Genomic DNA, 11,144 nt, shown 5'->3' with positions numbered 1-11,144 from the left:
AAGAAATAGCTAGATATAAGCTAAATAAAAAAATATAAAAAAGTCTAGATTATTTAAAAGATAATATATAATATAAAAAATATAGTTATTTAAGATATAAGCTTTATTATAGCTAATAATAATAATAACTTATTTCTTATAAATAAAGATATTTTTAATAGCTAATTTTATATTTTAAAATTAGATACTTATTATTTTAATATTTTAGCTAGGTAATTTTACTATTATATAAAATATAAAAAAGCTTATTATAATAAGCTTTATATTTACTTTTAGATATATTAAATATAAGCTGGATAATTAATAGTTTACTTTAATAAGAATTTAGCTATAAAAGAAAAAAGACTATATATAGTATACTATTATCTTATAGGTATCTATTAAATTATTTTTTAATTTATTAAGAAAGTACTAGCCTAACTACTAATAGATTAAGTTATTATAAATTATAGAAAAGTTAATTATAAGCTTTTATTTTAATATTATTTTAATAACTAGCTTTTATATTTATATAATTATAGCTTAATAAGTAATATAAAATTTAAATAGCTATACTATCTTATTATTATTAATTATAAATAAATAGCTATTTAAAGTTTAAGTTAAGTTATTTTAAGAATTTTTTTATTTAATAATACTTTTTTTAAAAGCTTTTAGCTTAACTAGCTTATTAAAAGAGAAATAATAATTTCTTAATATATACTTTATTTAGATTATTTTAAGATATTTTAGTTATAATAAGTAAATATATTAAGCTAGCTAGATATATATAAGGATATTATAGCTATATAGTAATAAGCTATACTTAAGAAAAAATAAATATTCTATTTATATAAAAGTTATAAGATTTAATATTAAGTTATATATATTATAATATATTAAAAAGAAATAATAAACTTTTATAACTACTATAAAATATATTATTATTAATAAAGCTATTATTTTATTTTAGCTTTAATATATTTAAAATATTATTAAGAGCTAAAAGAGTATTTTAAATAGCTTAAGCTAAGTATTTTTATAAGAATAAAAAGTAAACTAAGCTAAGTTATAATTCTTTTTATTATCTTTTTATTTATTTTTATTTTATAAGTAGTTTTTATTATTATTACTATTAGTATTTTTATTATTTTCATTCTTTTTTTTCTTATTATTATTACTCTTATTATTACTCTTATTATTACTCTTATTATTACTCTTATTATTACTCTTATTATTACTCTTATTATTACTCTTATTATTACTCTTATTATTACTATTCTTTCTTCTTTCTATAAGCTATAATATATTATCTTAATATTAAGTGAGGAAGTGAGCAGAGGACACTAAGAACACACAACCCGCCCAGAAACAGAGCTGTGATGACTGCGATAGTGTTGTGTCGGAAGGGTCGGAAAGGGTTAGGTTTGGGGTCCGGATAAATCAGACAGCTGGGCAAAATAAATAGCGTTTCCAGCTGATACCGTTTGATCAAATGGACCTTCAATAGGTCCCCAAAGAATAGGTTAAAAGACTGTCAATTAAGAAAGATGAGATGCTAGAAGGATGATGCTTGTGTTGTTGGTGTCTGGAAGGTCCTGTCCGAGACCTTCCCAATTTATGGCCCCAGTAGGTCTGGCTACCGGTCCTACCCGATGCAGCATTTCCTGTTGAAGGAACCCACCAATCCTAGCCCTAGTGGCTGCAAGCATCCGATTAAATGACCTTTATCCCCAAAGACTGGAAAGCTCCGACTCAATATTATTTATATATAATAGTATATTATATATCTACTAGTATTACTGCAATTTTAGTATAATAATCTAGAAGATATAGCAGATAAAGTACTTTTACTTTAATTTATAGCTCTCCTTAGTTTGCTATAGTATAATATAAAGTAAGTAATTATAAAATATACCTATCCAGTAGCTTATAAATTAACAGCGTAACTAGTAGGATATAAACGCTAGAGTAGCCTCAGCTTAATTGAAGATGTCGTCGACGGCATATATTAAGATACACAGCTATACCTCTACTGCTACGGGGCTTTGAAGCGGTATATCTTGCCAGGCCCTGAGTAGATAGTCCTCGTTGTTTCTGTTAGGGCCTCGAGCGGGCTGCCTCGCGGAGGCTGTGATAATATTGAGTGGTCGGTTTTGAAATAGCTCTGGCTATCTTATATACTTTAGCTAAGGCGTTATCTTGTTATCTTCAGCATATAAGTACTCTTAGCTCTCCCGCTACATCCAGTCGGCTCTAGCTTGTAAGTGACGGTTCTTAGCTGTCTTCTATATAAGTAATATATTGTTATATCTTTATATAGATATAGATGTAGCTAGCTATCTTCTAGGTGGGCTGTTCTTAAGCGGCGTATAGGTAGGGCTTATAGGTAGCGGAGTTAATAGATATATTGGCAGTAGCTGCTATACTTAAGTAGGCTAAAGTATAAATAGAGATATAATATTAATATATATTAATAAATAATAGTAGATAATAAAATAAAATATATATCTACCTAATAATATACTATACTATATAGAAGTAATAATAGTAGTAGTAGTTATAGTTATTCTATATATAGTTTTTATTTCCCCTAGTAATATAGTAGGTAACCTATATATAGTTTATAGTTATAATACCGGTAAAGAATAAAATTAAGGGGCTTTTTTGATGAAAAAGAAAGGGGCAAGCCGAATAGCAGTCTTTTAGCAGGGCCGGGGTCGGCGCATTTATAATATATTTCCTTTTTAGACGAAAGAGAAGGGAAACGGATGTTAATTGGGCGGCGGGGCCTCTTTGGAGGAAAAAGGTCAGTTGACTATAAATAGTAGGACATTTCCCCTGATATTTCTCAAAGTTGGTTCGGCTAGTTGACCAAGAACGTCATCCTTAACTCGTGTGGGCTTAGCTGCAGTTTTGTCGGTCCGACATGTAAATAACTAGCGCAAGCCTCAAACTTTAATCAAGGACAATCGTGAGAACATATCGCATCAGATAACCCGCTCGCTTAACTAGATGGTGGTTCCTTTAGCTTAATGCCAAGGGGCAGCGAGCAAGCTATAGAAACTATCTTCTAGGATAAACATGTCCGTGCAACTCTCGAACTGCAATACACAGCAGCTAAATGGATTCAACGAATCCTCTCTGGCTTGTCAGTCGTGCCATGTAGCGCAATGCAAGCGTATTTGTAAGCTGTTGACTGAAGGGCGCGACGATATTAATCGAGTAAGTCGGGGAGATCAATAGCCCGTCCTCATTGTGAGTCGCATCTACGTATATATATTCAAGGGATTTGCCTCTTTGGCAACTTATTTCACTCTGGACTCATCACACAATTCACTAGACTCAATTCATGATCATCAACGCTATCTCTCTCCCACTGAGCTACTCCTAACCCCACAATCACGCCCACTCTAACACCGCAACCATGAGCTACACCCTCTATGACTCCTCTATCATCCTGGCTCGGGACGCCCTAAAGTCCCTCACGGCTATCCTCAAGAAGGCCGCCGAGCACCCCAACCCCGCCACCCTAGCTTCCGCCCGCCTCTACGAGGACATGTACCCCCTCAGCTTCCAGGTCTTCATGGTGACCGACATAGCCCAGAAGGTTGTCGCCCGCACCTCAGGCATGGAGCCTCTCTCTCAGGAACCCGACCTCGAGACCTTCGAGGCCATGCAGGCCCGCATTGAGCAGGCGCTCGAGATTGTCAACAAGGCTGACAAGGAGCTTATCAACAAGCGTGCGGAGGAGATTGTGCAGGTGGGAATCGGAGAAGACAAGACGGCTGAGATGCAGAGCCGCAACTACGTTAATGGGTATGCGCTACCCGTTGCGTTCTTCCACCTTTCGATGGCGTATGCTATTCTGCGAAAGGAGGGTGTGCCAGTGGGTAAGAGGGACTACCTCGAGAGCTTCTTAGACCAGTACCTTTCTTAGATAGTGTTACGATATCGGGATCAAGGAGAGGGATGACTATGTGACGGTGGAAATAGAGGAGGAATTACAGTGTGAGAAATGCATATAACTGGGATGGTAGAAAGAACAACGCTACAAGGGCCCCAGGTCGATAGACAAAAAAAAGAGTTCAAGTTTAACGAGATTAGTATGTGCCGTGTGAAAAGGTTTTACTTTGCTACGAGGTACTAGAATAAGTCGAGGCCGATGGTGATATGTGTCAAATATTAGAGTGAATGTTATATGTACTTCCCCCGCCCCCCCTCTTTAACAGAGGACTCGCAGCGGCCTTTTTATACAGAGACGCCCCCGTCATCATAGGGTCTACAATAAGGTTCTTTTAAGACCGGATCTAAAGTATCCGGGTCTTTGAGGCCGGTTTGCTAGAGATCCGGGCCTTTGAGACCGGGCCGCAGTCTCAACAGTTGATAAACGTAACAGACTTCTTTGTGCAGCTTGCACCTCTGACGTATCTGGCAAGTCTCTCCTCAAGCTTAAGCTTCACTACTAAAAGTATTTAAGTCTAGCCATTCTCCTAATAACACCCTTCTCTTTCTTATAAATAAATTAAAATACTATTAGTTATATTAAAAATTCCAAACTCACCTAAGAACTCCTCCAGCGCCTATCTCAAAAAACCCCAGACACTAGGCAGGGCCTACCCCAGTTGCCAAAAAGGAGAATTGCAGCTAATAAGGCGAGAACGCCCTCAGAACTGCTTAAAACATCATTAATAGTTATAGCTCCTTCTATCCAAGCATCGCCATACTCATAAGCTTCTCACCTAATTACAGCCAGGTACACACATATATCATACCTCTCTTCCCTTTCATTATAAATTATAATATTTCTTTCAAAATAATATATAACGTCTCCGCTCTTACTATAACCATCCCGTCCCCATCCTCAATCGTCCCCTACAAGAAATACTTGCGCCCCTCAACCTTATTCACCCACGCCTAGGGCAGGTAGCTCGCCAGAACCTTAACCGGCCTGAGGAACCTCGTATTTAGGTGCCCCGTCATAGCTACGCTCTCAGAGATGGCCCCATGCGCCTTGTTAATGGGGAAGAGCATCGAGGTGACCTCGTCGAGGATGGTTGCCACAATGCTGCCATGGCACACGCCGGGGTATCCACCGACGGCCGGCCCGAGGGAAATAAGGAACTTAACTTGGTTGATGACCAGCGATGACGATGTCAGCGACGGCGACTGTTGCTGCCGGTGCTGGGGCGTGGGCAGTTTGTACAGCATCAAAAGGGCAGTGATGGTCTGGGGTGTGTTGAGCGTCGTGGAGAAGAGGAGGCTTCGCCGTTGGCCTTGACGAATCGCGACGACGTGGTCTCGCGCACAATGCCGGGCTCGTTTAGGTGCGCTGCGCACCAGGGGATTGTTGAAACCAGGGGATTGTTGAAATGAGCATGTTGTATTGATTGAAGAAGAAGAAAACTAGCGCTAACCAGCGGAAGCTATTGACAAGAAGACATCCACATCCCAGCCACCAATGGATCGGAATAGCCATTGATCCGTCAAACAACGGATCTCAACACCAGTGTCGTCAGTCTACCGGACGGAACACGGACTTGCCTTCCCACAGGTGGGAGTAGAGCGCCTGGTGGTCCAGCCGTGCTTCGTCATCGTCTTAAGTAAACACCTCGTCCACCAGGACCTCGCGCAGCTGCTCCTGGACACCTTCGCCGTAGCCCTGCTGGTAGGTGTCTAGGTCGAAATGGACATCTGCTTCCACGTCCGCCTCTGTATAGTGCTCGTCCTCGATAACCAGGCGGGCGCAGATAGTGCTCGCCCGGAGGGTGTGGTCGTTGTAGTAGCCGTAGACGGCCTCCGCCTCGATATCTCCTTTGACATACATCTCGCCGTCGGTATGCACCGCGTGAGCGTTCAGGTCCCCGCCCACGCCACATTTAAGACAGGCCCTGCGTCCGCCATACAGCCGTCGACTGTCAGAGAACCGGTGACCACAAAGGGGCACAGCACCTGGAGACAACCTTGCACGATGAGGTCGCCATGGTGGAAGAACGGCTCTCGCAGTTCCTGCTCACCTACAATTGTCCGGGTGCTGCAGGTGTCGCCGAGCGCTCTTCGGCACAGCTCCAGCATCCACGGAGCATAGTCGGGCACGCCGCTGCGATTCAGCGCGGCGATGAAATCCGGATAACTGTCGTGCGTGTGTTCCAGCAACTTCTGTAAGGTGGGGTTCTGTTCCAGGAAGCTCTTGGGGCTAGAGTCCCCGTGCAGCTCCTTTGCAGCCCGGCGTATCGCGTCCATATCGATGTGCAGCGGCGTTCGCTGTTTTTTGCTGTGCTCCGGCAGAATCATGTCACCGGACTCGGCGAGCAACTGGATGCGTCCCTGGTGCACGCCAGTGGCCTTCACATCCACTGGAAGTCCACCCTGTTCGACGTGTTGCGCTTCTTCGGCATCCGCCATACTTCGCGGTTGGCCACAAGACACCTTGTGGAGGGAGCTGATGAATGTGGTAGACTATGAGGCTTCGAGGAAGATGGGGGCAAAGATAATCGCTTGAATTTCAACGCCCAGCACGGGGAGACTCCGATCCTTTATACTCCATACTGGATAGGAGATCGTCTGATATTATGGGATCCTGGGGATCCTGAAATCCTGGGTTTTGGGGGAATGCTGGAGCTACGGGGTCTGCGATAGTTGAAACCCCTCTGAGTTTATTGAGACCGGATGCCTAGCTAGAAAGAGAAGGTCGACATGATGAACGGTGGCTCCACTTTGTTGCCCGGTCTCAGCCTGCGAGGAGGCCTGCGGAAATAGCCTCCTCTTTACGTCCAAGCTTAGTCCGTGAGGATGCCTGCAGACCAGAGACTTTGGGTTAATAATCCGTGGCCGTCCTGGTCGGCAAGCGAGAGAGCTAATGTAACACGCTATGGAAGCCAAGGCGTGATGGGCCAAGGGCAAAAGGCAAAAGATTCTAGAAGCGCTATGAAGAGGAATTCTGCCTTGGCGTATTCGCCGACTGTGCGGGCTTGAACTCTGGCAATCAGCTTCAGCTCTTACCCCTAACTCCCGCAGTAAGCGAGCGGTGTGGGTGAGTGGGCCGACGACTTGACAGACAAACAGTATTAAGGAGAAATGAAAAGGGGGGCACACTACCCGTATTAAGGAAGTGACTAACTAGGTTTAATGGACCCCTGCCCAGCTAGGAAGCTTGTTGTCAAGACACGTGCCATGCTAGGCAAGTAAGTCTGGGAGCAATCCAGTATGTAAAATGCAGAGAGGCTGCAGTCGACTACTGAAAGCCCTAGGATCTGGGCTTGACATCTTTCACTGATTGAGCCTTGAAAGCTGGGCTAAATCTGCCTTGCCGCAGCCAGCTGCCCGGATGGACAAGGCGAATCACTCACTTCGAAACCCTGGGAAGACAGCCTTTGTTAGCCAGAGGAGAAGCTCCCTCCTCATTTGAGCCCATATTAGCCAAATTACAGCCAGGGAGTGAGCCCCTTATTAAAAGAGAGTATTCCTCGCCATTGAATGCTGCACCTGCTCTAAACTTGGTTCTCAAACTCAACATCAACGCACCCCCAGCATGACCCTTGAAAGAAATACACAATGGACCCCGAATATCGAAGCGATGATGAAACGCCCACAGCAACTATGCCGGAATCTTTGAGGGGCCCTACTGTAGCGGTCGCTTGGATCGGCTTTTTGACCTGTATCCTAGGCTTCGTTGCCTTTATCGTCTCGCTTCTTTCCATCACGCCTATAAGGAAGATGGCGCCCTATATCACATACCCGCCAAAGGGATATGCGGTGGGAGGGACGCAAATTGCTCTCGTATGTCTTTTTCTCTTGATGCTCGAGTTGACGTTAGTAGGATTCTGACTTGCCTTCTATAGTCGTTTCTTGGCTTGTGCACTGACGTGACCCGTAACCTCGGACATCCCAAGGTCATTACGGATCTATACCGGAACTTCACTCACGAAACTGCGAGGGGAGCAAAGAAGACTTTACTTGTCAAGTTCTTTCCGATTCAGCTCGTCTTCTTTGGAGGATGGCTGGCGACTGTTGTCATTCAAGCATCTTATGTCCCGATGCTGGGTAGGACTGAATTGCGTGAATGCTCCTGGGACCGCACCAAATCGACAATGTGCAAGAGCTCAAATGGGATATGGGTGATTGGGATCCTATTTTGGTGAGACTGATTCGCGATCAAGTTTGGACAAGGCTAATGGCCCCCAGTATCCTTCATTTTGTATCCATGGCTGTCAAGGCCGAGATCTTTCGCCGGCTGGGGCACCCTGAAAGCGAGGCGCAAACGTCACTGCTCATGAGAGTTCAAGGGGCCAGTCCTAGTGCATAGAGCAAGAAATCAGATGTGATCAGTCGTGAGCCTTCGCCGGAAGTTATTGTTGGCGGGCCATCCAAGATAGAATAGTTGTGTGGGCGGGGATTTGAGAATTTCCATATAGGCTACGAGTTATGGTAGTGACTGGCGATTGAATAACGTCAAGATAAGTCGAAAGAAACTCGAAGGCGTCAGGTTTGCATGTTCGCCGAGGGACAGAGAAGATGGATCTTGGCTTGGAAGCACAGCGGAGTCTAGTGGCTCATAACACTGGCAGAAAAAGTACGTTCGCACACACACACACACTCACACACAAGTCTATTACACCTGGTAAGCCGTATCTAAAGGGCTCTGAAGTTAAAAATATATATATAACTCTAGTTCTTGCCTTAGTCTTGCCAAGCCCTTGTGGATCTTGCCTTGTTCTTTTAGTCTAGTCATCGCTCTTCTTCTTAGTCTTCATCAAGGTCAGTAGCAAGTTAACTTGAAGCCCAATTCCTCTAAGTATTCAGTTTCCTATTTTCGGCGGCTGAAGCAGTACCTGAATTAGATTGTAGGGGGGGGGGGTTATAGTTAAGATTAATAGGTTAGCGGAGTTTAGATCATCTCTATTAATTCGACCTATAGCAATTGCGAATTTAACTGTAGCTTATATAGCATCTATATTTAATATCTACTTCTATTTATCTAATGTTGCCTTTCCTCCTAGATAGAAGGAGAGGTTACTGCGTTTTATATCTGTATAACAAAGTATCTCTTTGCAATATATTATCTAATTTATATAGCGAAATAGAAAATACTCTACTATTTCTTTTGCCTATCAGATAGCACTTATCTCTCGGTGTAGCTTGAATCTAATATAGATAATAGTTAAGCCGGACTATTTTAGTCCTAAGCTGTGCTAGCACGCTACATCGATATAGACTCACTGAACAATCCAGCTACAGTTAAACTGCCAGCTGACTGAAGCAAACTGATTCCGATTCTTAATATATATAGCAGGTTCAGCTGCAATATCTACTGCTATATAATACAATTACAGAAAAATATTACCTATTACTAGACAGAGTTATAATATAGCTTTAATAGATTAAAATACAGCATTATATAATTATAAATATAAATACTAATATAATATATAAGATACTAAATTATTAAAGCTTATAATAATAGTAATAATATAATAATATTAGAATCTGCAGTAATAAATAATATTATAAATAGAATAATTATTAATAGTAAGGCTAAGCTACTAAAGAAGAATACTAAAAGAAATAAATATAGTAATAGATAGAAGGATATTAACTATAATTTAATTTAAATAAAGAAAATAAAGTAGATAAGATATTTTAGAAACTGGAGTCTAACTAAGATTTATAATATAGCTTAAAGAATATAAGTAAAAACCAGCAAAATTAAAATAAGTATAATAGTTGGGTCTAACCTATAGGTATAAAGTAGGGCTGAGGTATATAGTATATAATTGAGTAGATTAGGATGTTATAGTAAGCAATATAGATTACAGTCTAGTAATAGTAAAATAGTAAATTTAATATAATTAAGTATATTAATAGCTAATAAGGCTATCTATCTATAAAAGTACTAAAAGAGTATCTATATACTATAGTAAATTATAGGAATTATAGTAGTAATCCTAGTAAGCTATTACTCTAAATTATAAGAATTATAATAGTAATTTAAGTGATTTTTTACTTAATTAATCCTTATATTGGGGATCGCTAGATTACAGGAGTAATTCGAGTAATTTTTTATTAATTGGGAAAGAATAAAAGTAGGGTATTATAGTTCTACTACTTAAGACTACCTAATTTCAACCCGGGCTGTAATATAATATCTTCTTCTCTATTAGTCTTATTCTAAGGTTATATTATAGGTCTTTATATTCTTATTATATTTTATAGGTCTAACTTACTTTTTTAATTATTTCTATATACTAATTATTATATTAGGGTGCATCTAAAAATCTGCTAAAGCTTTATAGCATTCTCTTTTTATGTATATTATTAATTAGAAGGGCCATAAAGTTATTATATCCTATTCCTATTATTTTAATAACTACAAGATTTATTAGGTATTTGAGAAGTTATTTTATTATAGTAAATATATTTGTTATAGGCATTTATATAATAAATTAAATATTACTTCTTTTTGTAAATTATATGCCTTTTCTACCGGGGGTTTTACTAATATTTTTCTAAGTATCCCAGAACTTAGAGGCCTAATAGAGGCTTAAGGTAGATATTAAGCAGGTAGAGAGTCTATTAGCTGAAATACTAGCTAGACTGGCCTGTCTATATACTCAGTATTATTTCTTTTATAAGCGGGATTTAGTACTATTTTTATAGAACTTATATAAGGTAGATAAAGTTAATAGGGTATATTCCTAGAAGGAGGTATTACTTACTAAGTAATAGGCTATTAGGGAGGTTTAGTTATTAGGGGCTGTAAATATAATTAACTAGCTTTCTATTTTTAGAGTTTTTTTTAGTTCTATTTCTTCTTTTAATATTATTAATAGAAATTCTTTAGAAGGTATTATATATAGGTGATATTTTTCGCGGGTTCTTACTAGTTATTACTCTCTGGGTAGTTTTTCTATTTAATAAGATACTTAGTTTTATTATTAACTTTTTATATTGAGTGAGGGAGTGAGCAGAGGGCACTAAGAACACACAACCCGCCCAGAAACAGAGCTGTGATGACTGCGATAGTGTTGTGTCGGAAGGGTCGGAAAGGGTCAGGTTTGGGGTCCGGATAAATCGGATAGCCGGGCAAAGTAGATAGCTTTTTCAGCTGATACCGTTTGATCAAATGGATCTTTAATAGGTCCCCAAAGAATAGGTCAAAAGACTGT

The 11,144-nt window shown here is 39.9% G+C and overlaps 3 protein-coding genes across 3 annotated transcripts; 2 read left to right on the top strand and 1 right to left on the bottom strand.

Annotated features, from left to right (window-relative positions):
• Positions 1–3,406: 3,406 nt before the first annotated feature.
• Positions 3,407–3,919, top strand: BGZ61DRAFT_542663 (uncharacterized protein; the record flags this gene model as incomplete). The annotated part of the gene is made up of 1 exon (XM_046255224.1): positions 3,407–3,919. One exon carries the CDS (start codon positions 3,407–3,409, stop codon positions 3,917–3,919), a length of 513 nt encoding a protein of 170 aa, XP_046092823.1.
• A 1,659-nt stretch (positions 3,920–5,578) lies between these two features.
• On the bottom strand, positions 5,579–6,384 carry BGZ61DRAFT_542662 (uncharacterized protein; the record flags this gene model as incomplete). The annotated part of the gene is made up of 2 exons (XM_046255223.1): positions 5,579–5,931; positions 5,997–6,384. The coding sequence occupies 2 exons, from the start codon at positions 6,382–6,384 to the stop codon at positions 5,579–5,581; spliced, it is 741 nt and encodes a 246-aa protein (XP_046092822.1).
• Positions 6,385–7,511: 1,127 nt separating this feature from the next.
• Positions 7,512–8,443, top strand: BGZ61DRAFT_552212 (uncharacterized protein). Its single transcript, XM_046255525.1, has 3 exons — positions 7,512–7,758; positions 7,821–8,116; positions 8,164–8,443. Exons 1-3 carry the CDS (start codon positions 7,534–7,536, stop codon positions 8,282–8,284), a joined length of 642 nt encoding a protein of 213 aa, XP_046092821.1. The 5' UTR covers positions 7,512–7,533; the 3' UTR covers positions 8,285–8,443.
• The last annotated feature ends 2,701 nt before the right edge of the window (positions 8,444–11,144 follow it).

Source organism: Ilyonectria robusta (genome assembly GCF_021365365.1).
Source record: "Ilyonectria robusta strain PMI_751 chromosome Unknown BGZ61scaffold_187, whole genome shotgun sequence".
NCBI lineage: Eukaryota > Fungi > Ascomycota > Sordariomycetes > Hypocreales > Nectriaceae > Ilyonectria > Ilyonectria robusta.
Note: the sequence above shows the minus strand (reverse complement) of the source record. Positions and strands in the feature narration are given on the sequence as shown.